Source organism: Geotrypetes seraphini, chromosome 3 (assembly GCF_902459505.1).
Source record: "Geotrypetes seraphini chromosome 3, aGeoSer1.1, whole genome shotgun sequence".
Classification (NCBI taxonomy): domain Eukaryota; kingdom Metazoa; phylum Chordata; class Amphibia; order Gymnophiona; family Dermophiidae; genus Geotrypetes; species Geotrypetes seraphini.
The window spans coordinates 403,008,869-403,032,616 of record NC_047086.1 but is presented as its reverse complement, the minus strand read 5'-3'; the positions used below and the strand labels follow the sequence as shown (position 1 = coordinate 403,032,616).

Sequence of the window (23,748 nt, the reverse complement as noted above, 5' to 3'; positions counted from 1 at the left end):
ACACCGTTTACAAGTGCTTTTAAAAGAAATTTCAAGATGGCTAACTGCACTTTTACTGACAGTGATACGTAGCATCCTGGAATTGAGTCAATTGAGTGAAACTTTATTACACCAATTTGGTTGTACAGTCTTTGCACTTTTATTTTCCCAACAAAAAGGCAACAGTGTGATTATCTTTTGTCAACATCTATATTTACAATTCATCACAAAATACTCTCAGTGTGGTGCAAAGTGATTCTTGCGATGGCCCTTCGCTACGCTGTGGCAATCTCTGGTGGAGTCGAGATCCAATTTCGTAACTTGCTTTGTCAGAAAGGTGCAACCCTGACATCACTCTGAACATATCGTACTGGAACCAATCAAATAATGAGCTGTTACAGGGAGTTTTCAGAGAACAGAGTTTCATACAGCGGAAGAAAACATTCCCTGAATTTGACCTTGCCGACCTCTGCCATTGACTGTGTATTTTTGCAAGGGAGACAACTGCAAAGCCATCAATCTATCTGCAACTATCCCCTAACACGTGGAGGGTAAATTTATCTATTCATTATATTGGGATTATTAGCTACCTTTATGAAGCAATTCTCTCAAAAGTTTGACTGACATTGAGAATTAGCTGGACAAATCTTCATAATTAAAATGCATATCATGGAGGTGGCAGGCATGCAGATCTGTGCCATGCATATTCATTAGGGCTATCCTGAAAACCTGACTGGCTGGTGGTCCTCTAGGGCAGGGTTGGGAACCACTGGTCTAGACAACATTATCCAGTTAAGTTTAGCCCACACACCAGCTAACTTTCCTGCTCCCTGTGGGGTTTTTTTTTTTCCAATTATCTTTATTAACAATTGCAAAGGAACATACAACCATGAGCAGAACAAGCAGAAAACAGAGCAGCCAGAAACAGCCCAGGAGATAATGACAAGCAGTGCTCAGTACAAAAACCCCATGGGTGAATGCCCTGTGTGTTTTTGAAAACAGAATTCTACAGCTCCATGTATGAGAAAGAACCCACTTCCCTGCAGCTTTCCCAGGAGCTAAACATTCGGTGCTCGCAGCAGTGTGCATGGGGACAGTACCACAGTCCTGCATCACTTCCAGGAGCTGAACCATTAAGGTGTAATCTTTTAAAGCGTTTTCCGCCTGTAAAACCTGTATAGCATGCAGAGAATTGCTGCTGTGAAATTGCACAGGGATATACATGCGTTAAGAGAGGTGCACTGTGACAGAATGAATCTGTTTTGATAATGGTATATGTGTCGGTGTTGCCTGCTTTTTCTGGAGGAACATTTTCTACTCTCTCTCTCTCCTGATATCCATGTACAGTGAATATATGCATATATGCCTTCGGGACAGTAAGGGAATTTTTCAAGTACCTTTCTTATTTCTAATCTTAATGTATATTTTCTGTAAACCGCTTAGAATCTAACGGATGTAGCGGTATATAAGAAATAAATTACATTACATATGTGTTGGGCAGTTTGGAAAAGTTCCTTTTCTGTGCTTGAAGCCCTGTTTTTCTTGCATGGAAAATGACTTCAGCCTGTAGAAAAGTGCGCCTCCTATGGGCCTGGGGGTATACGCACAGAAAAATGGACACTTAGAAAACATAGGGTTCGATATTCAAAGCACTTGAAACGGTCACAAATCACATGTCCAGGGCTAACTGGGCATATTCAGTGACACTCAAGCAGATAAGCCCAGTTAGGGCCTAAGCCAAATCCACCCATTTTGCGGGTGGTTCCTTATGTGCATAACAGCATGAAACACAGTCCTAACTTTATGTGGTTCACCTTGAATATTGCACTTGACTGCCTATGTTTTAAGTGGCCACATATTCAATGACAGTACCAGGACGTGGCCCAGCATGAATATATGAGGATCAAGCCAGCAGCGGCCAAAAAACGCCGACCGCCGTTGGCTGAATCAACCTTCAGCGCCCATTTTTATGTGAAAAAACTGTCGGTATTCCCAGGGGAAAGAGGAATCAGCATTAATCTGTGTGTTTCGTACTGTTCTTCCAAATGCACCAGCTCCTACCCAGGACAAAATTATACCCGCTTCACAGTAGGCGTAACTTTGTGTGGCAGATTTCGGGGTAGGGTTACCGGACGCCTGGATTTGTCTTCCGTTTAGAGGACATGTCCAGGCATCTGGATAGCTTTTCAAAACCCCGCACTTTGGGTTTTGAAAAGCTTCCAGCTAGGAGCGACATCGGGACGGCATCTGCGCATGCATGTGATGTCATCGCGTCTCACCAGCCCATGCGCAGATGCCCTCCCGAAAAGTGTACAGGTTGAAAGGGCGGGCCGTTTGGAGGAGGATGGGCAGGGGAGGGCTTCAATGGCTGGGAGGGTGTAGATGGGCTGGAGTAAGTCTTAACAGAGATTTCGGCAGTTGGAACCCAAGCACAGTACCGGGTAAAGCTTTGGATTCTCGCCCAGAAATAGCTAAGAAGAAAAAAAAAAAAAAAAAAAATTTTAAATTGAATCAGGTTGGGCAGACTGGATGGACCATTCGGGTCTTTATCTGCCGTCATCTACTATGTTACTATGTTACTATGTTACTATGACTGGGGGCAGAACAGGCCATGACTTGGGTGGAACTGGGGGTGGGGGCCAAGGGTCTGGATTTTAGTTCTGGAAAATCTGGTAACCCTATTTCTGGAGCTATTCTTTAAGGGCACAGAGATGTAGGACTAATTATGGGATCAGAGTTTGCTCTCCTCTTTTTCCGCTATGGACTGCTCCATCTCCGCCAGAGGTGCCATCACTTAGAAAGGTCTGCCCGTTTACCACGATATAATACTATCTTGCAATAAACATCAAAATACTGGTTTACTTTAAAAGGATAGTCATGACTTTCCTGAAAAAACCCCAAGACAAACATTTGGTACAATACCTTTGCCAAGTGAATCCATACAACGACTGATGAAACAGAAGGATTTAAGACAGGGATTCTCAGGATACACCGAGCCAGTCAGGCTTTAAGGATACCCACAATGAAAATGTATGACACAGGTTTTGCATGCAAATTTCTGTCATGCATATTCAATGTGGATATCTTGAAAACCTGACTGGCTGGGTGTGTTCCAAGGACTGGGTTCAGAACTCCTGATCTAGGAAAAAGTCTAGGAAGTTCTTCACACTGTTGAGGGAAAAGGTTATTTTTTTTTTGCAGGAACTTGTGACAATTTATCTCCTTTTAGAATAAAAAAAAAATCACATTCCACATGCCTACCTCAAATGTCTGCTGAGTCATGACTATGGGAGCGTTTTCTGCTGAGCCACTGAATCAGTGGTCCACTCTTGGCCCTGGTCACTAATTGAGTCATTAATGACCCACTTCTTCTGACCTTCAAGCTTATTATTCCCCTAGACTTTCCTTTCTAGATCCACTTGTGCCGTGGATCATATCATATTGTGAATTCTTACGGTGAGAATTTTTTGAGGCTGGCAGACATGCCACTCCATGCTCTTCAAGAAGGAAATTCTCTGGTACTTAATAACCGCTGTTGCAGTTTTCCACGTCTTTCCTTCCTTCTGCTACATTTGAGTAGGACAGAAAGAAGTCTCCCAGTCAAGTGCAATTGAGTGTCTGGCTGCATGGTTCATAGGGGACAGGGGAGAGACTAACAGGGACCTGGCTTCTGTTCACTTCATGGATAACTCTGATATGATGACAATAAGCTGTAGGATAAGAGAAATCCTATCAGGTGAAAAAACAGATTGATTTTGAACAAAATACTTTTGTTCATGCAAACAAAAGAGAACGTATTATCTGCAGTATGTTGTGGTTAACAAGTTGCTAGTGAGACTTTCTTATATTAACTCTCACATTTGGGAAGAGGTTTCAAGAGCTCTCTGCTTAAATCATCCCTACACTGATTAATACAGTTAAAAGGGGATCGATTCCGTACAAACGTAAGGAAGTTCTTCTTCACCCAGAGAGTGGTGGAAAACTGGAACTCTCTTCCGGAGTCTGTTATAGGGGAAAACACCCTCCAGGGATTCAAGACAAAGTTAGACAAGTTCCTGCTGAACCGGAACGTACGCAGGTAAGGCTAGACTCAGTTAGGGCACTGGTCTTTTACCTGGGGGCCGCCACATGAGCGGATTGCTGGGCATGATGGACCTCTGGTCTGGCCCAGCAGCGGCAATTTGTATGTTCTTATGGTTAAAGGGCTGGAGAAGTTGCCGTACAGTGATAGATTAGAGAAACTGGGCCTCTTCTCTCTTGAAAAGAGGAAACTGAGAGGGGACATGATCAAAACATTCAAGATACTGAAGGGAATAGACATAGTAGATAAAGACAGACTGTTCACACTCTCCAAGGTGGGGAGAACGAGAGGGCACTCTCTAAAGTTGAAAGGGGATAGATTCCGTACAAACGTAAGGAAGTTCTTCTTTACCCAGAGAGTGGTAGAAAACTGGAACGCTCTTCCAGAGGCTGTTATAGGGGAAAACACCCTTCAGGGATTCAAGGCAAAGTTAGATAAGTTCCTGCTGAACCAGAACGTACACAGGTAGGGCTAGTCTCAGTTAGGGTGCTGGTCTTTGACCTGGGGGCCGCCGCGTGAGTGGACTACTGGGCACGATGGACCAGCAGCAGCAATTGTTATGTTCTTATGTAGAGCTCTGAGAAGTTCAGAACAGATGTAGTGAGCATTTCTATTTTAAAACGAGTATTACAGGAATCTTTAATTGCTGAAGCAGCTTGAAGGGTTGAAACCTGTGTCTGTGCCTCTACCACACTGAAACGCTTCTATAGTTCTTTTTATTCTGGCCAATATGGTTGTTTTTTTTCCCCCATCCTTTACCATTTGTCGTATTCCCCTTCGTTCTTCCTTATAATATATTGTAAATCTTCCCTTTCCTTTCTTGGCCTATTTGTGCTGGGTTTTTTGTCTTGGTTGATTTATGCTGTCTGCCTTACTGACTTTTTAATTATTACCCTTGCTTTTATTTTTGTTAATAATTGTGGTATATCAGATAAAGTAACTGTAAAGTTAATATTTTGAATCCATATTAATAAATTTATCAACTACTTCCTGTGAAAAAGGCTGGTTCTGAGAGACAATAGTTTTAACATCCCTTCCATTCTCTGGTGAAGGTCCCATAAGTCCTTGTTTTCAGGTACAGGCTCTACTGGCTGAGGCCCTGTCAATGAAACGACTTGGGGCAACTTAGTAAATGCCACTATTAAATCATTTTGTAGTCCAGGTTCCACAATCTAATGGAGAATCTACAAGAGGCACCTCTGTATTGCAAAGTCCAAGAAGGGGAGGAGGAATACATTTTGGATGGAGTCAATGAGGCCTCTAATGAAGAAGGTTCTTAATTCCTAATGAAGTTCATCCGTCTGGTAGAAAGTGGAGACTTTAGTCTTTGCTTTGCGTTTCCCCTTCACAAATAATAATGAAACAAATAGAAAAAGAATACCTTGAGTTTTCTTCCTTCCTTGTCACTCCTCGGATCTCCAAGGGGCAAGGCATGCCCCTCTGGCCACGCCCTGCAGCTGTGCGCCACAGAAGCACAGGCCTCTTATGGGAAATCACAAATCCTAAGGGACATCAATAGGGTGCCCTCTTCATGCCAGATGATATTGGCACCTTCTCCCCAAGACCAGCTTGTAAGCTAGAAAAACGGGCTGCACTTCCCCACAGATGAATGCCCAGGTAACAGCTTCTCCAATCAGGAATAAATTCACAGGCCTCTTATGGAAAATCACAAGGTTGCCTGTGATGTCAATAGGGTGACCTCTTCGTGCCAGATGATATTTGGCACCTTCTCTCCAAGACCAGCAAATAACCACCCGTAAGCTGGAAATACAGGCTGCACTTCCCCACAGATGAATGCCCAGGTAACAGCTTCTCCAATCAGGAATAAATTCACAGGCCTCTTATGGAAAATCACAAGGTTGCCTGTGATGTCAATAGGGTGACCTCTTCGTGCCAGATGATATTTGGCACCTTCTCTCCAAGACCAGCAAATAACCACCCGTAAGCTGGAAATACAGGCTGCACTTCCCCACAGATGAATGCCCAGGTAACAGCTTCTCCAATCAGGAATAAATTCACAGGCCTCTTATGGAAAATCACAAGGTTGCCTGTGATGTCAATAGGGTGACCTCTTCGTGCCAGATGATATTTGGCACCTTCTCTCCAAGACCAGCAAATAACCACCCGTAAGCTGGAAATACAGGCTGCACTTCCCCACAGATGAATGCCCAGGTAACAGCTTCTCCAATCGCAAACAAATTCACAGGCCTCTTATGGAAAATCACAAGGTCCCCTGTGATGTCAATAGGGTGACCTCTTCGTGCCAGATGATATTGGCACCTTCTCACCAAGTCCAGCAAACAACCAGCCCGTAAGCTGGAAATATGGGCTGCGTTTCCCCACAGATGAACGCCCAGGTAATAGCTTCTCCCAATTCCTATAATTTCTGAGTAATGTTTACATTTATGCTCTCTGATGTAGGAATTATATTGTGTATAGGCTTTCCTCCATTTTTCTTTAAGCTGGTGATCACCTGATTTTCTCCAGGTCCATTCAAGTTCACGGCATTCTTTTTTTTTTTTTAACTATGTTCACTACTGGTGTGAACCATGGATTTTTCTCTTTCCTGGATATTTTCTTTTCCATTAGTGGGGTTATGGAGTCTAATGTGTCCTCAATGGATTTCAGCCAAGCTGTGCAGTTTTGATCAGGGTTCTGATTTGGTGGTGTTAGTGCTGTGGTTACTTTTTCCCAGAATATCTGGGTATCTATCTTTTCTCAAGTTTTGTTGTTCTTGGGTTAGGGTTTGGATAGGAGGGTTTGCGGTTGAGGATGAAATTGCACATATAATGAATGATCTGTCCAGACTGAGGGTGATCATTCAATGAATGATAATAAATTTGGTTCATTTGCAGTGACCATATCTAGTGTGTGGCCTTTTTCATGAATTGGGCCTGTAAATGTGTGTAAAAAAGGAGAAATTGTCAAGGAATTGGCCTAAGGTCTTGTGTGCATTCATCTGAATTGTTTTCCAGTTGTAAGTTGAGATCACCTAATATTATCAGAGTGGTGAAAGATATTGAAGCATTGGTTATAAATAATTTGAGGGTGCATTTGGATCAGGAACTGGGGGTCTGTAGCAGAGCATCATGCCTAGTGGTGGTGGTGGTGGTGCTGGGCCGTATTTTAGTTGGTGTGGTAGGATTTCTGTGTCAGGGTCACATAAGGAGTTGATTTTCTTTAGATCCAGGAAATTTTGTATATTATAGCTCAACCTTCTCCCTTTTACTTTTGTTTATTGAATTTTATCATTTTGAATCCTGCTGGGCATATTTCTAGGATTAATGGGTCTGGCTTATCCTTCAGCCATGTTTCTGCAAGGAAAATAATTCCAAGACCTGGATTATGTTGGTTTTGTTACATTAGATCTCACATTTACATAGCAGCATGACATACTGTGTAGTACTGGTTGGTGTTGCTTGGATCTTTTGTATTTGATGATTCTCGAGGTTCTGTGAGTTCTTTTGGTTGCTATTTATTGATTCAATTTTCTCTACTGTTCTCCCAGGGGAGCTCAGAACGGTTTACATGAATTTATTCAGGTCCTCAAGCATTTTCCCCTCTGTCTGTCCTGGTGGGTTCACAGTCGTTCTAATGTACCTGGGCCAATGGGGGAATTAAGTGACTTGCCCAGGGTCACAAGGAGCATTGTGGGATTTGAACCCACAACTCAGGGTGCTGAGGCTGTAGCTTTAACCACTGTGCCATATTCTCCCCTATGTTTTGATTTTCTTTTGTACTTCTATGTTATGTGTTGTATTGTCATTCCCAGTTGGCAGGCAATTTTGGGATATCTTTTCTATGTTAGTTGGTCTCAATTTCCTAAGGTCCGATATTATAACTCAGCGGTCTCAAACACGCGGCCCACGGGCCACATGTGGCCCCCCAGGGACTATTTTGTGGCCCGCAATCTGTCCTCAACTAAAGCAGGGGTCTCCAATCTACTTCCCTTCCAACTGCCCTCCCCCAAGTAAAACTCTTTATCTATCTATATATATAAAATCGGAGGTATGTATGTGTGTATGTGTGTGTGTATGTGCCGCGATCACGCAAAAACGGCTTGACCGATTTGAACGAAACTTGGTATGCAGATCCCTCACTACCTGGGGTGATATGTTCTGGGGGTCTTGCGGCCCACCTGCACACGTGGGCGGAGCTACAAACAGAAAATCAGATTTCACCCATTCATGTCAATGGAAAAAATGTAAAAAGCTGCCATTCTCACTGTAATTCAAAAACGGCTTGACCGATTTGAACGAAACTTGGTATGCAGATCCCTCACTACCTGGGGTGATATGTTCTGGGGGTCTCGCGGCCCACCTGCACACGTGGGCGGAGCTCCAAACAGAAAATCAGATTTCACCCATTCATGTCAATGGAAAAAATGTAAAAAGCTGCCATTCTCACTGTAATTCAAAAATGGCTTGACCGATTTGAACGAAACTTGGTATGCAGATCCCTCACTACCTGGGGTGATATGTTCTGGGGGTCTCGCGGCCCACCTGCACACGTGGGAGGAGCTACAAACAGAAAATCAGATTTCACCCATTCATGTCAATGGAAAAAATGTAAAAAGCTGCCATTCTCACAGTAATTCAAAAACGGCTTGACCGATTTGAACGAAACTTGGTATGCAGATCCCTCACTACCTGGGGTGATATGTTCTGGGGGTCTCGCGGCCCACCTGCACACGTGGGCGGAGCTCCAAACAGAAAATCAGATTTCACCCATTCATGTCAATGGAAAAAATGTAAAAAGCTGCCATTCTCAAAGTAATTCAAAAACGGCTTGACCGATTTGAACGAAACCTGGGGTGATATGTTCTGGGGGTCTCTCGGCCCACAACTCTATGTTGCTTGCTCAAGGGTGGGTTCACCCAAGAATTTATATGTTCTTGCTCCTGGAGGTGAAACTAAAAATGTTGTTTATAATCATGTTTTGCGTTAGTTGTATTGTAGTCATTTTGTCAAATATTTCACATTATAATTTGAATATTGTACTTTGTATTAAGCTAAAAAAAAATAATTTCATTCACCACTATAAAGTATCTTTATTTGAATCCATTTAGAGTGTTATTGCTATAATTAAATACCCGTGCAACGCCGGGGCATCAGCTAGTAGTTTATAAATCTTTCCTTTAACTGTTAAAGGAAAGATTTATAAACTATAAAGAGTTTTACCTCATGCAAAGTTGTCATTTCTTTAATAAGACATTAACTATTTTTTTCTGCGGCCCTCCAAGTACTACAAATCCAAAATGTGGCCCCACTAAGGGTTTGAGTTTGAGACCACTGTTATAACTGGTATGGTGTTTTTGAGATCATGGTCAAAGTGTAGTCCAAGTAAGCTTCTGATGGCCATCAGCCATAAGCTTGTGAGGAATAACTATTGCATTGCAAGGAGGTTTGGGTGTTGTGTCTTTATAACTGTGTTGTAGTATTTGTGGATTGGTTCTATATTAGTGGAATCGCTATAATTAACTCCACCTGATTGTTTTCTCATGGAGGTTTCCATTCAGTGCATTATGTGAGTGTCCTTGTGTCATTTGGATATTGAGTATTGTTTGAGCGTGGGAGGTTCTAAGGCAGTGGTTTCCATCTCAAACCCTTTGCAGGGCCACATTTTGGATTTGTAGGTATTTGGCGGGCCTAAGAAAAAAATTGCTCATGTCTTATTAAAGAAATGACAATTTTGCATTCGGAAAAGTTGAAAGGGGACAGATTCAAAACGAATGCTAGGAAGTTCTTCTTTACCCAACGTGTGGTGGACACCTGGAATGCGCTTCCAGAGGACGTAATAGGGCAGAGTACGGTACTGAGGTTCAAGAAAGGATTGGACAATTTCCTGCTGGAAAAGGGGATAGAGGGGTATAGAGAGAGGTTTACTGCACAGGTCCTGGACCTGTTGGGCCACCGCGTGAGCGGACTGCTGGGCACGATGGACCTCAGATCTGACCCAGCGGAGGCATTGCTTATGTTCTTATAATATTGTAATTTATAGCTAAAGAGACATATGATCAAGAAACGGTTTTATTTTACTTTTGTGATTATGACAAATGTACCGAAGGCCTCAAAATAGTACCTGGCGGGCCGCATGTGGCCTCCGGGCTGTGAGTTTGAGACCACCGTTCTAAAGGGACTCTGGTGACTGAGAATAGTGAACATTAGATTAGAAACGTTTTGTTACTATAGTTCTTAGTGGTTTATCATGTCCCCCCCCCCCATTTTTGTCTCTCACTTGAATCTTTTATTTGAAAACCGCCCTGCTGTTATGCTATGAAGGGCGTGTATTGAGCTTTTGTAAATAAATAATAAGCCGATGAGGGGAAGAGTTGCATACTTGAAGGAAATGGCCTTTCTCAATAGATGATGAGAATGATTTCAAAATTCCCACCTCCCTGAGGATACACCCAGGCTGGTGGGATGGCCATCATTGACATGCACTGGTCAGGAATAGTGTGGCCTTACATAGGAAGATTTTTGGTGCTCTTCTTCAGCTCATTTGGACCTAAAGTGGCCCCAACTTAAAAATTAGTGAAGATCACCGACCTAAACGCTTCACAGAAGCAGGGTCCAGTCACTGGGGTGCTCTTGGCCCTGGGACAAGACCTGCTTTATCAAACAGGGATGAAATGCTGCTAACGGGTGCCAACCCTTTCCTGGAGCAAAATGTATACCGTAATTGCTCTGCTGAGACCTTGTGAAGCGCAGAATGAAGCGCAGAATTCCCTACTTAAAGCTCAGCCTGGCTTCTCTCCTAAGTCTTTTGTTTTTTTTTTTACCTGTTGAAACCCACCAGAAGCAATCTAATTCAGACTTGTGGCATAAAAATTATGCAAAATAATATTTCAGGAGCTTGTCCAGTGTCATTTGCTTCACGTAGGAGAGCCAGATTCATTTTAGATCCGGAGCATGTTCCTTTAGCTGCTAGACCAACAATTTTAAAAACATTTTTTTTAAACCCTCAAAAAGTTCTGGAAAAATACCTACACAAAACCAGAATCTAGAAGCTACTGGTAATGCAAAATGAAGAGAAGGGAAAAATCACATAAGGAACGGTAAAACACGGAAGGAGAGAGAAAATACATTTTTAAAATATTTTTTTTTTGTCTTTGTTCCAGGGGTTGGTCAGCGACGTGGGCTTTTGGTATGTTTTAATGATGTTTTTTTAGCTATGATTTTTTTTTATATGTATTATTCATTATTATTACATTACATTACATTAGTGATTTTTATTCCGCCATTACCTTGCGGTTCAAGGCGGATTACAGAAGAGGATTTCTGGACATGTCCAGAGGTGTTATGTACGTTGCTATTCTTCGCCTAGATCTGTGGATAGGTGGGTTATAAATATTTTAAAATAAATAAATACTTATTGATTGATTGATTTTTATTTTTCCCAGTACCAGTAGCTTCTAGTTTCTGGTTTTGCGTAGGTCTTAGCTGCTAAAGCCAGGGCTGGGGATGCTGGCAAGGGAAGGAGGAGGGAAATGCTGGCTTCTCTTAACAGAAACACCCACCAGTCTATAGACAACACTGTGGTCTCTGCTTCTTGGCCACAGACTGTATCTGCAATGACCGGTCTGAGAAGTTAGGCTGCAGTTACAAAAAGGGTTAAAAGACTGGTAATGTGTGAAAATGTGGTGGAGTCAGACATCTGAGATTATAAAGAGAATATTAAAAAAAACAACAACCAAGAGAGGTTTAGAGCCGTGTAATTATATATCCCACATTCCCGAGGCTGGTGTAAAAAACCTGTCTTTTACTCTATATCATTCAATGAATCTAATCCACCCTTAATAAAAGGGGGTCTAGCTGAGACAGATAGATGAGTCTATTTCATGAAACTGCCCAGTCCCTAGGCAGCAAGCCTTTCCCCCCCCCCAAATTGCTAATAGTAACAGTTCTGTCATTCATCTTCAGGATACCCACACCACCTCAGCTCCCAAGAACCAGAGGTATCGACTCATATTATCCCTGCTTCCCAAACATCTCTGGCAGTAGACTTTCAAGCCAATCGTTTCCATCTCTTCTGATCCTTCTCGCCATCCACACAGAAAGAGCAATTATTTTTTTAAACTCTGAATAGTTATAGATATTGCTGGTATGTTATTTATGTAGGCCTTTCAGAAGACCTGAGGGCAGATCTGCTGATGGTATCAAACAATATTGTAACAGTCAGACACCGTTATTTATCTTGTGAACTTTCTTGTATGTTTTTTTTATTTTTATTGTTTCTACAGCCTGTCCTTCCTTCCTCATTTCCCATAGTTCACCTTCATTTTTGGTGATGAGGAATAAATTCCCCCACCCATTTCAGTTACTGGGTCAATGAGACACCATCTGAAACCTCCTCCATATAAAAGATAGGTTTTACAAATGTTATCCGTACGTGCTTAGCGTTCAGTAAACAACAGAACGCATCCAAATCCTTTCTTAGAACCCTTCTGTCCTCTTTGGCCTTCTACAGTCAGAGGCAGGGAGAAACAATGCTTTTGCTACTCTCTGCTTGACCTTCAGTCATATCATTGGAGGCTGAACAGGGACATGACCACCAGGCGTGACGAGAAGATATTCTTTGTGTGTTCCATTATGATCAGGGTTTGTAGTTTTGTGCTGTGTTCAGTAGCTGCTCTATTGAAGCACATCTGCCCTAGAGACTCTCGCTGCTAAGAGACCAGAATTATATTGCTACAATAAAAAGCAGTGACCAAAGAAGGGTAAACAATCTTAGCTTGTTGCATCACTCCTACAGTTGATTTCTTAGAAGAAACTTCTGACTTACATTACCTACCAGGCCTTTTGGCATGCCAAAGTGATGAAAGGTCCTCACGCCAGAATTTTGCATAAGTTCTCTTTTTCAACACTTGTGTCCTCAGATGTTGTCACAGTGAGGTCTCCACACAGGCTCCATTGCGGTGGATACGATGCTGGTCATGATTGATGCAGCCCTCATTGCGATGTACAATGAGTACAGGGAAGTAGAGGGCATCCTGATATGGAGGAGGTTCCTCTTCCACTGTGACCTGGCTGGAGAGAGGAGTTTGCTCAGTGGGACAGCTCTGTTCATTCAGGCTCTCACTCCGACTCTGCCATAGGCAGCTGCGACGAGATCCATAGAGCCGTCCCAGAGAGAAGCGGCTTCCACTAAAAGGCAATCTGGGACTGCCGTTGCAGATGCTTAGGGCGCTCCTGGAGAAGATGGAAGAACTACTAATAGTCCTGTGGCAACGCTCACAATTCTGTCTATACCTCCCTGCATACCGACATGCTGAGTACCTGGTACAAGAGGTAAGGCCCACCAAATCCATTAGTACAGCTTCTGAATAGCTGGGTACCAGCTGTTGATTAGATCGGATGTGCCATTCTAACTCAGTGCTGTCAATTGTGTTTACCCTTGGTATCCTCCGGCAAAATGAACGTTCTTCTGTTGGTGTCACTGGTACATAGTCAAAACCAAAGAGCTTCTCCACATGGTAATGGACAAAGGAAGTACGATATTCATTCAGAACTCTCAGAGGCCAAGAAAGGGTGAAGAGGGCAGCCATCCAAAACACATAATGGGAAACATACCACGGCAAGTTGTCAGGGTCAGAAAATGCAACCATGTATTCTTTGAAGTCCACATTCTTGAGATGCATTCCTTCTCTGGCTTCCATGTAATCATCCAGCCCTTCATTCTCAGTGAAGAATCTAGCCCGCTGGGTAAGATAAGAGTTCTCAGATTCCACATTAGCAAAACTGAAGCATTTGGTAACCCGTAATCTGGTCACTGGGTAATTTTCCATTTCCATTAAGTCCTTGGAGATATCTTTGACCCCGCAGTTCGCATAGTCAAACTCTGCTTCAGCCACATGGGTGTTGACTCTCTCATGGTACACTTGTGTGGTGGTATAGGCATCTCCATTCCTATAACGGGTGACTTGCCGTGTTCGCCTCACGTAGTGGTAGCTGATAGCTTTCCACCAAATGCACGGGGTGGCCTGCTGCATCCTTTGCACCCGCTCGTGTACACTTTCCAAGTCCACCTTGTACTGGAGCTCGTTTCTGCTGTGGCAGTGCCAGCACTCCACCAGATAAACCACATACAGCATCACGAGGAAAGCCAGTGGGATGTAAATGTACCCATTGGAGCAGGGACTATCATGGTACATCATGGACTTTCCTTTATAGGCACTGTCGAAGGTCAGCCTAGTGACTTTGGTCACATGGCACCATGTAATGGCTCCCATGCAGCTGTACATGAGAAGGGAGAGCAGCAGACACTTCCAGTGGGACTCCCTGCACAGCGATTTGCTGAGTGACTGTGTCACGGGCCTTTGCTGTTCCCATGGCGACCAAGCAGAGCGAGAGAGAGAAAGAGAGAGAGAGAGAAAATTCATTAGAATCTTTAGTAGCGCTGCATGATCACTTTTATAAATTAATTATTGCTGAAGTTTTTAATGGCAGCCCTAAAGAGAGACAAAGGTCATCCGCATTACTGCCAATTAATTTAACAACAGCAAATGAATGCATAATTTAGCAGTGGACTCCTCCAGTGTTTAAAAGGTCTTTAGTTTGACATTAAAACACAATTAAAATCAAGGATGGTGAAATAACCTTTGGAGGGGCTGAAGATTAGTGCTAGGGGACAGCTCTGACGCTTTTCTATACTGTTCAATGGTGAATTCCTTTAGATTTCACTGCAAGTCAGTCTTGGGGTCAGGAGGAGGAGAGAGCTGAATAGGCAGGTGAGATGGGCTGTAGAGTCAGTCTCTGGAGGCCATTTAGCCACCTCTGAGTCACTGGGGAAGGATGCAGAGGAATCTAGGATGATTGAATGTGGCCATTTCTTCGCAGCCAGTTCATCACGACCATTTTGGCGCGATGAACTTGCTGCGATGAATCTGATTCTATGTCGGCCCCGGAGGCCGGGAAGCAAGTGACAGTGACTGGTAAGGAGCCTGGGCCATGGGAGGGAGAAGCTGATGTTGGAGCTGCTGCGTCACATCCTTGCTGATGGGGAGTCGAGGTACCATGGAGGGGGTTGGCTGGTGGGGAGCCTGGGCCCTGGGAGGGAGAAGCTACCGCCGGAGCTTTCTCATCACAAAGCCTGCCACCTGAAGCCCAGCTAAGAGGCTGGCTGGAATGGGATGATTCATTGCGGCCATTTCATCACAACCATGCTGAAACATCGTGTGATGTATCATCCCATTCCAGCCAGCCTCTGAGCCTTTGAGGTAGGATACAGGGAGGTTGTGTAACTACCCTTTGCAGTAGAGCTGCACAATTCAAATCGATTCACTTTGGTTGAATCGATTCGAATCAGTTCGATCTGAGAAAAAAATCAGCCTCACTGATTCAGTCATGGTCCAGGAACTTCTCCACAGCAGCAGTGTTCATAACATGCTGTTCTTGCCAGCATTGGGCCTTCCTTTCTGCCAAGTTCTGCTTTCTTGGGAACAGGAAATAGGCGAGACCTGCCAGAGAGGAAGGCCCGATGCCAGCATGAGCAGCGTGTTGTGAAGGCTGTGCTGTATGTGGGGTGACAAAGAAAGAGAGCAAGTGAGGATGGGAGGGGAGGGGGAAGGGAATAGGGGGAGTTATCTAACCTCTGGGAGGCATGGATGGAGGGTGTCAAATCTCGGGGGGGGAGGGAAGATGCCTTACTAAAGGCCAGGCAGGGAAGGAGATGGCCTGGAGACAAGAGAGAGATTAAATAAGGCAATGGGGAAGATGGGAAAGGCTGAAGTCAAAGAGGAAGGGAAAGAGTGAGAAATGCTGGGACAGGGGAGCTGGAAGAACAGAGAGAGAAATGAGGAGAGAAAAGTGGGAAAGATGCTAAATCCACAAATGAAGAGAAGAAAATAGTAATCATGCGTGCTCTGAGATAAGGGGTATAGGAGGAGAAAGGGAAAAGCTGGACAGAAGGGGAGGTAAGGCCAGAGGGGGAAGGGATGGTGATACAGTGGATGGAAGGGACAGAGAGAAAGGGCAGATGCATGGAAGGGAGAGATAGGACAGACGCTGGATGGAAAGAAGCGAGTGAAGGGGATGATTAATGCAGAAACGACAAAAAGTAGAAAATTATTTTTGTTGCTTTATCTTTTTAATAGACTGATTTGAATACATTTTTTACTAGCCAGGACAGGATACCGTAACAGCAGTGTACTGTACTGACCTGAAGAATGAGGTTTTGGCCTCTGAAAGCTAATATAAAAATGGGTTAGTCCAATAAAATGGTATTTTCTTATTTTTGTGTTTTATTTCTGTTTATTAATTTGTAAAGTGGTGATTATTTGTCATTTTTTTCAAATTTGCATCTGCTGTCTTTATATTTTGCACAGTATTAGGGGACATGCGTTACTGTTTCTGCGGTGTTGCATTGTATGCAGAGTCTGGCTTCTTGGCTGTTTAGTTTAACTTTTGTCTACATATTTCTATCTAGTTTGTGATTACTTATTCCATACTGGGCAAGGGTATATCTGTGTTCTGTGTGTATGAAAAGGACATGGTTTTCTGTTAGCATTGACTGTGCAGGATCGATCTGTATTAGTCTGGTTTATTTCATTTTACAAGAAAAATTGATTCAACTGTAAACTTAAAAAGCTGTGTCACTGAAAGCGAATCAAATTGAATCAAATAAAAAAATTAAATTTAATAGGCCGAATCGAAAAATTTTCCCTGAATCAGGCGGTTCTACTCTGCAGTTGGGTAATGGAAGGGCTGCATAGACAGCCTATTGGGTAAGAAGTGAAGGGGAGGTACAGTCATCAGCTTCCAGGCCAGAGGAGGGAGCAGGTATGGCGATGAGCATAGCTGCAGTATATTTCTTAATGGTCCTGCTGACCCAGTTAGGGTTACCAGATGTCCGGGAAAACCCAGACATATCCTATTTTTAGAGGACTGTACAGGGTCCTGGATGGACTTTTTAAAAAAACAGCAGTTTGTCTGGGTTTTAGAAAACCCCGGCAAGCTCCAGCCACATATGGGGGGCATCTGAGCAGACGTGGCCGGAACTTGGGGAAGAAGAGAGGAGGTTTGTGGGGGTGGGAATGGATGCTAAACTGGGAGGGGCTGGGGCAAATGGGGCAGGGCCGACGGTGGGGCTGGGTGGAATGGGGTGGGGCCAGAAATGGAATAGCCTAGGGCCATGTGTCCGGCTTTTTGCGGCCCAAAAATGGTAACCCTAGACCCTGTATTTTAACGGAAGAGTAGTGGTGGTAAAAAACGAAAGTTCTGCCTGTGCATCAGTACCAAAACTCTTACTAGACACTGACAGCTTTGACCTCTTATTTATTTGCAGAACATGGGCTGATCCTTCCTGGCCTGACTGACAAGGTAGCAGGATCCATCCCTCAGAGCACTGCCTTGCAATCTCTCCGGAGCTGCAGCACAGTAAACCCAGGGCCACGGCTGGACAACAGCTGGAAATGTGTGGACATCAATGCGATGAAGTCTCGTGCATGTGTGACATCATCACGTCGACCGTGCAAGCGCGGAGGCCCTCCGGATGGGGTCCTGAGCTGCCAGCGGAGGGCGTGCTAGCAGAGGACAGGCATGGAGAGGAGGAGAGGCTCCAGCTGACTGTCTACAGGACGTGCCTATCGCCGTGAGGGTCACGTCAGCCGGTGCCTCTTCTCGTTGGTGTTTCGCAGCATACGGTTTGTGATACGCTGCCTTAGAGTTAAAAAACAAAGAAGGGGGTGGAGGGGGGAGGTCATTGTGTTGGGTTCAGCTCCCGGCCAGAGTACCATCGATAGGTTTGGGTTTACAATCCCTGGCCATTCCTCCAGCTTCAGTGCCAGGGGATCAAATATTAGTCACAGTAATTTTCTAGTCGAGTAAAGAAAAGCCTTTGATTAGTCTCTGACTCTGAGGAGCCCAGGGGTGTGATTCAGCCTCAGACAAGCCTATAAATCTGCTGGGCTGTTTGAGGCAAAGCTCTCAATCCCAAATATCACTCTGGCGACGAAAAGGGCAAACAGAATGCTAGGAATGATTAAGAAGGGGATCACGAACAGATCGGAGAAGGTTATCATGCCGCTGTACTGGGCCAAGGTGTGCCCTCACCTGGAATACTGCGTCCAGCACTGTTCACCATACATGAAGGACGTGGTACTACTTGAAAGGGTCCAGAGAAGAGTGACTAAGATGGTTAAAGGGCTGGAGGAGTTGCCATACAGTGAGAGATTGGAGAAACTGGGCCTCTTCTCCCTTGAAAAGAGGAGACTGAGAGGGGACATGATCGAAATATTCAAAATACTGAAGGGAATAGACTTAGTAGATAAAGTCAGGTTGTTCACCCTCTCCAAGATAGAGAGAACGAGAGGGCACTCTCTAAAGTTAAAAGGGGATAGATTTCGTACGAACGTAAGAAAGTTCTTCTTCACCCAGAGAGTGGTAGAAATCTGGAACGCTCTTCCAGAGGCTGTCATAGGGGAAAACACCCTCCAGGGATTCAAGACAAAGTTAGACAAGTTCCTGCTGAACCAGAACGTACGCAGGTAAGGCTAGACTCAATTAGGGCACTGGTCTTTGACCTAAGGGCCGCCGCGGGAGCAGACTGCTGGGTACGATGAACCACTGGTCTGACCCAGCAGCGGCAATTGTTATGTTCAAATACCTACGTGGCATAAAAGCGCATAAGTCGAGTCTCTTTCATTTTAAAGGAAGCTCCGGAACCAGAGGGCATAGGATGAAGTTAAGAGGTGATAGGCTCCGGAGTACTCTAAGGAAATTGGTTTTTTTACAAACAGTGTGGTAGATATGTGGAATCATCTCCTGGTAGAGGTGGTGGAGACAAAAGACTGTGTCTGAATTCAAGAAAGCATGCGACGGGCACTTGAGATATCTTAGGGAGAGGATGAGATAGTGGATGCTGCGGATGGGCAGACTGGATGGGCCACTTGGCCTTTATCTGCCATCATGTTTCTATATTCATCATTCTTCCCCTTATACTGTCTGAGGTAAGGTTTCCCTTGCAGGACAAGAACTGATGCTTTGGAGTCAATACAAACCTTCCCAGGCAGCTTCTGCCAATGTTTATAACATCAGAAAGAGAAAAAATCACTCTATGGACCTGTTCAAAGAGTAAAGTTGATTGAATGATGTAACACAGTTCACCAAAACTTGCTCAGAATCAAGGAGGGGAAAACTGGGGCGAGCCCCAGAAAAACCACCTCACAGCCCAATCATCGCATGAAGGGTAAACGGTAACATTATATCATTCCATGTATGCTTTGTATTTTGAAAAAATATTGGCGTTTGAGCACTATAATGATTAGATAGTTTTTTAAGTCGAAGAACTAAGCAAACTTAACTTATAGCTTGCGGGTTCCCGCAAGCTATAAGTTAAGTTTGCTTAGTTCTTCGACTTAAAAAACTATCTAATCATTATAGTGCTCAAACGCCAATATTTTTTCAAAATACAAAGCATACATGGAATGATATAATGTTACCGTTTACCCTTCATGCGATGATTGGGCTGTGAGGTGGTTTTTCTGGGGCTCGCCCCAGTTTTCCCCTCCTTGATTCTGAGCAAGTTTTGGTGAACTGTGTTACATCATTCAATCAACTTTACTCTTTGAACAGGTCCATAGAGTGATTTTTTCTCTTTCTGATATATGCACCTTTTCACTCTTGTTACATTGTGTGTAACTTGTCCCCAATTTTCATATTTGACTAATGTTTATAACATGGCAAGTATGACATTTACATGTGCCTTCCAAAAATGTCTAGGTGGGAGGGCTGTAAACATTTCTATTTGATACGTCCAAGTGTCTGAAATTGCCAGAAGTTCTAAACCTTTAGGGCTGCAAAACATCTCTGCCTGATATTTTACAAATTCAGTAGCTTCTCTGGCTCAGTATTGAAATGTGAGTCAAAGCTGTTTAAGGAAAATTTGGGTGGTACAGCATTAAATAAGAACATAAGAGCTGCCATACAGGGACAGACTGAAGGTCCATCAAGCCCAGTCTCCTGTTTCCAACAGTGGCCAACCCAGGTCCCAAGAACCTGGCAGAAACCCAAAGAGTAGCAACATTCCAGAGCTGAGATTGTGATGTCATAATGCCTCATTCCACCAATGCCTAAGAGCCAGCAGGGTATAAAATTATTCAGTTACGCAGATGACTTTACAATCATTATCCAATTCGCTACTTCTTTCTCTGAAACTACCCACATGGCAACAGAAGCACAATGGACAACAGAATTCAGACTGAAGCTTAATTCAGAAAAAAAAAAATTCTTTGTAGCCTCGCCACACCCACTTGTCACTACAACACCCTATGCATCAACAAACTCAGTTAACCTATTCAACCTACAATGAAGGTTCTGGGGGTAATACTGGACCAAGGCCTAACCATGAAAGACCAAGTGAACTGCTTGGTTAGAAAGGGCTTTTTTACTCTCTGGAAGCTTCGGTCCATTAGGGCATACTTTGACACTTCATCATTCAGGATTCTGGTACAATCCCTTATACTAAGCCATCTCGATTACTGTAATATCGCCCATCTGGCAATCTCCCAGAAGAACATGCAGAGACTACAACTGGTCAGGTTGATTTTCGGGTTGAAGAAGTCCGATCACATAACCCCTTCCTACCGACTCCTGCACTGGCTGCCGATGGAGGCACGTGTGAAGTTCAAGCTGGGATGTTTTTGCTTTAAGGTACTATCCGGTTTTGCCCCTAAATATATAACTGACCTCTTCTCCTTCTCAACCAATAGACATAAGAGAAGCTCACACCTGAAGTTCGTCTCCTCACCGGTTAGAGGAGGTAAATTTAAAAGACACATCAACATCTTCTCTCTTATCAAGCAGCATTATGGGGCAAAGACCTGGAAAAATGACTTATGCACGCAAATAACTATGGTGAATTTAGAAAACACCTAAAAACATATCTGTTCTTGAAGTACCTAGGTAACGAATCTGTACAATCTCTCCCATCACAATCTCTCCCATAACAACTGATCCCTTAACTGTCAGCCATTAATCGTGTCTGTTAGCCACTAATCTCTAACTATGTATATTCCACTCAATTTGTAGCATCTTTCTAATCATTGTAAACCGTATAGAACTTCACAGTCCTGCGGTATATAAACTGTTATTATTATTAGCCAACTTCATCAGTGATGTCACAATGGCTTCATTATCCTATACTTGACTCACATAAGAACATAAGAATTGCCATACAGGGACAGACTGAAAGTCCATCAAGCCCAGTCTCCTGTTTCCAGCAGTGGCCAACCCAGGTCACAAGTACCTGGCAGAAACCCAAAGAGTAGCAACATTCCAGAGCTGAGATTGTGATGTCATAATGCCTCATTCCACCAATGCCTAAGAGCCAAGTTCATCAGTGATGTTACAATAGCTTGACTGTCCTATACTTGGCTCACATAAGAACAGCCATATCGGGTCAGACCAATGGTCCATCTAGCCCAGTTTCAGAAAAAGAGCTATGGGAGTGTGTATAGGAAGAGTTAAGAAAATTCTATGGGGTTTGTTTATCTGAGGAGGGGCAGGATAAGACAAAAAGAAAGAAAATTGGGGTGGGGGTTAGGGATCTTGCTGGGGAACAAAGAGAAAGGGGAAGAGGGTGCCCACCTTGAAGAGGAAAGCTGGAGGTTGAATCTGTCCAGGAGTGGAGGGCAGGGATCAAGCCTAGGGTGGGGTTGAAGCTAAGCATGCCTTTGCGACCACCAGCACTATATCAAATTCAAATATAAGAAGGAGATCAAGCCTGAGCACGTGTGTGTATGTGATGATAAATTCTGGATCCTGACTTGTTCTGTTAGTCTCACAGGGCTAGATTCACTAAGAACACCAATCGTGTCCCGATCACTTTGTGACCCGATTTTTCTCCGACCTGATTCACTAACCTCGTGGCCAATCATCCTCTGATCCAATCCGATCCACGCATGCAAATGAGGGGAAACGGCATGCAAAGTAGGAAGGACGTGATTCACTAAACTAAAGAAGGCACACCGACTGGGCTGGCTGATCCAAAAACGAGCGACTGGTGAGGACCCAGATTCTGCTTCTCTGCTCTCTGCCCCGATCTCCTGCTCTCTGCTTCGACTCCATGGTTTTAACCCGCAATGCAGCCCCGCTTTCAACCCGTGGGTTAAAACCACGGGCTCACGAAAGTTTCCAGATCTTAACAAAAAAAAAAAAGATTCAAGCTCGACGGTGAGCATGCGCAGACCATCTATAGCCCCCCCCCTGTGTGGTCGGGGGGGGGGGCGTGATTACGATCGTACTCATTTGCATGAGGGCGCTTCATGAATCAGCCCCCGGCCATGGATCGGATCGGATCCGTGGCCTTAGTGAATCTAGCCCACAGTCCTTACCGAAAGTATATATGCATAAAACTTGAGTTAAATGGTGTAATAATGGTATTATTCCACTTTTAAAGATAATATATAGAACTAAAACAAAGCAAAGGAAATAGGGTGATACCCTTTTCAATTGGACTATACAGTGGTACCTCGGAATCCAAACCCCCAGAACTCGAACGACTTGGAATCCGAACACCCTGCACATTGCATGTGTGTGTTTGTGCCCCCGAATCTGAATGCTGCTTTGGAATATTTGTTAATATTTTACCTTAAAATCCAGTGTATTTCCTGTTAAAATTTGAGTTTGTGGGACCCAGGAACGAATTAATCCAGTTTCTATTATTTTCTTTTTTTTTTTAATTTCTTTATTCTTTTTCAAACTTACATCAAGTGCACAAAAAGAACAACATGAAATACTATCATATAACACTTGAACATCATACATTTCTATTATTTTCAATGGGAAAACTTGTCTTGGAACTCGAACGCTTTGGAACTCAAACGGGGTTCTGGAACGGATTAAGTTCGGATTCCAAGGCATCACTGTAGGTTTAGTCTTCATTGTAACCGAGGACAGATGAAGACCCAGGAGCACTAGAGATTGATGAGTGAAACCATTAAATAAGCATAAAAACATAGGAAATGCAAATTGATTAAAATGAGAAAGTGAGAGAACAGCAACCGTGAAAACTCAGTGGCGGAAGCTGGCAGAGATGAGCAGGAGCATTAGAGCTCAGTTTGAGACCTTATTCTTTTTTTTTTTAATTGATTTTCAAGCTTAGAATTCTTTACAGAATAAAGAAAATGAAGATAGTAATAGAAATATTCCACGAAAGATAATGTCTAAAACATGAAAGGCCTGTTTTACAAAGCCACGCTAGCGGCTGCAGCATGGTAATGGACCAGAAGCCCATAGAGATTTAAAGGGCTTCAGGGCTGTTGGCGCACAGGTTTGTAAAACAGGCCCTAAATCTACAGAAACTCCAACAAGCCCACATTAAGGGAGAAATTCACCTTTTTCCTAAAGATATATCTCAAGTAAACAAAAATCTGTAAATTCATACACAAAGGAAAAATGATAAGGAAATCAATCAATCAAACAATAGTCAAATTAGACCAGCTCACAGACTAATTCTTCTAGTGGTATACAATTATTTAAACTCCAAACTAAAAATCTGAAGTCAATTCTTAATGGTGGTTTTGTGTAATTTCAAAAATTGTTCAAGTTGTAAAGGCTCCCAGAAAATATAGTCCTTCTCTTTATATTTCAAGATACATTTACATGGAAAGTTTAAGAAGAAAGTGGCCTCTAATGCCACTACTCGTGATTTTAACAAAATAAATGCCTCCCTCCTAAGCTGAGTAGGGC

The 23,748-nt window shown here is 43.5% G+C and overlaps 1 protein-coding gene across 2 annotated transcripts in view; it reads right to left on the bottom strand.

Annotated features, from left to right (window-relative positions):
* TMEM151B (transmembrane protein 151B) overlaps window positions 1-23,748 on the bottom strand; it is a 57,241-nt gene that overhangs the window by 21,110 nt on the left and 12,383 nt on the right. The window contains exon 2 of one of the 2 annotated variants that reach the window (XR_004538623.1): window positions 12,845-14,381. Coding sequence is in view for 1 of the 2 variants with exons in the window: in XM_033935461.1 (XP_033791352.1) it covers window positions 12,945-14,381 (1,437 nt within the window). In the remaining variant the exon portion in view is untranslated. Of the gene's footprint in view, window positions 1-12,264; window positions 14,382-23,748 lie in introns of those variants that run through there. The other variant, XM_033935461.1, reaches the window with a different exon arrangement.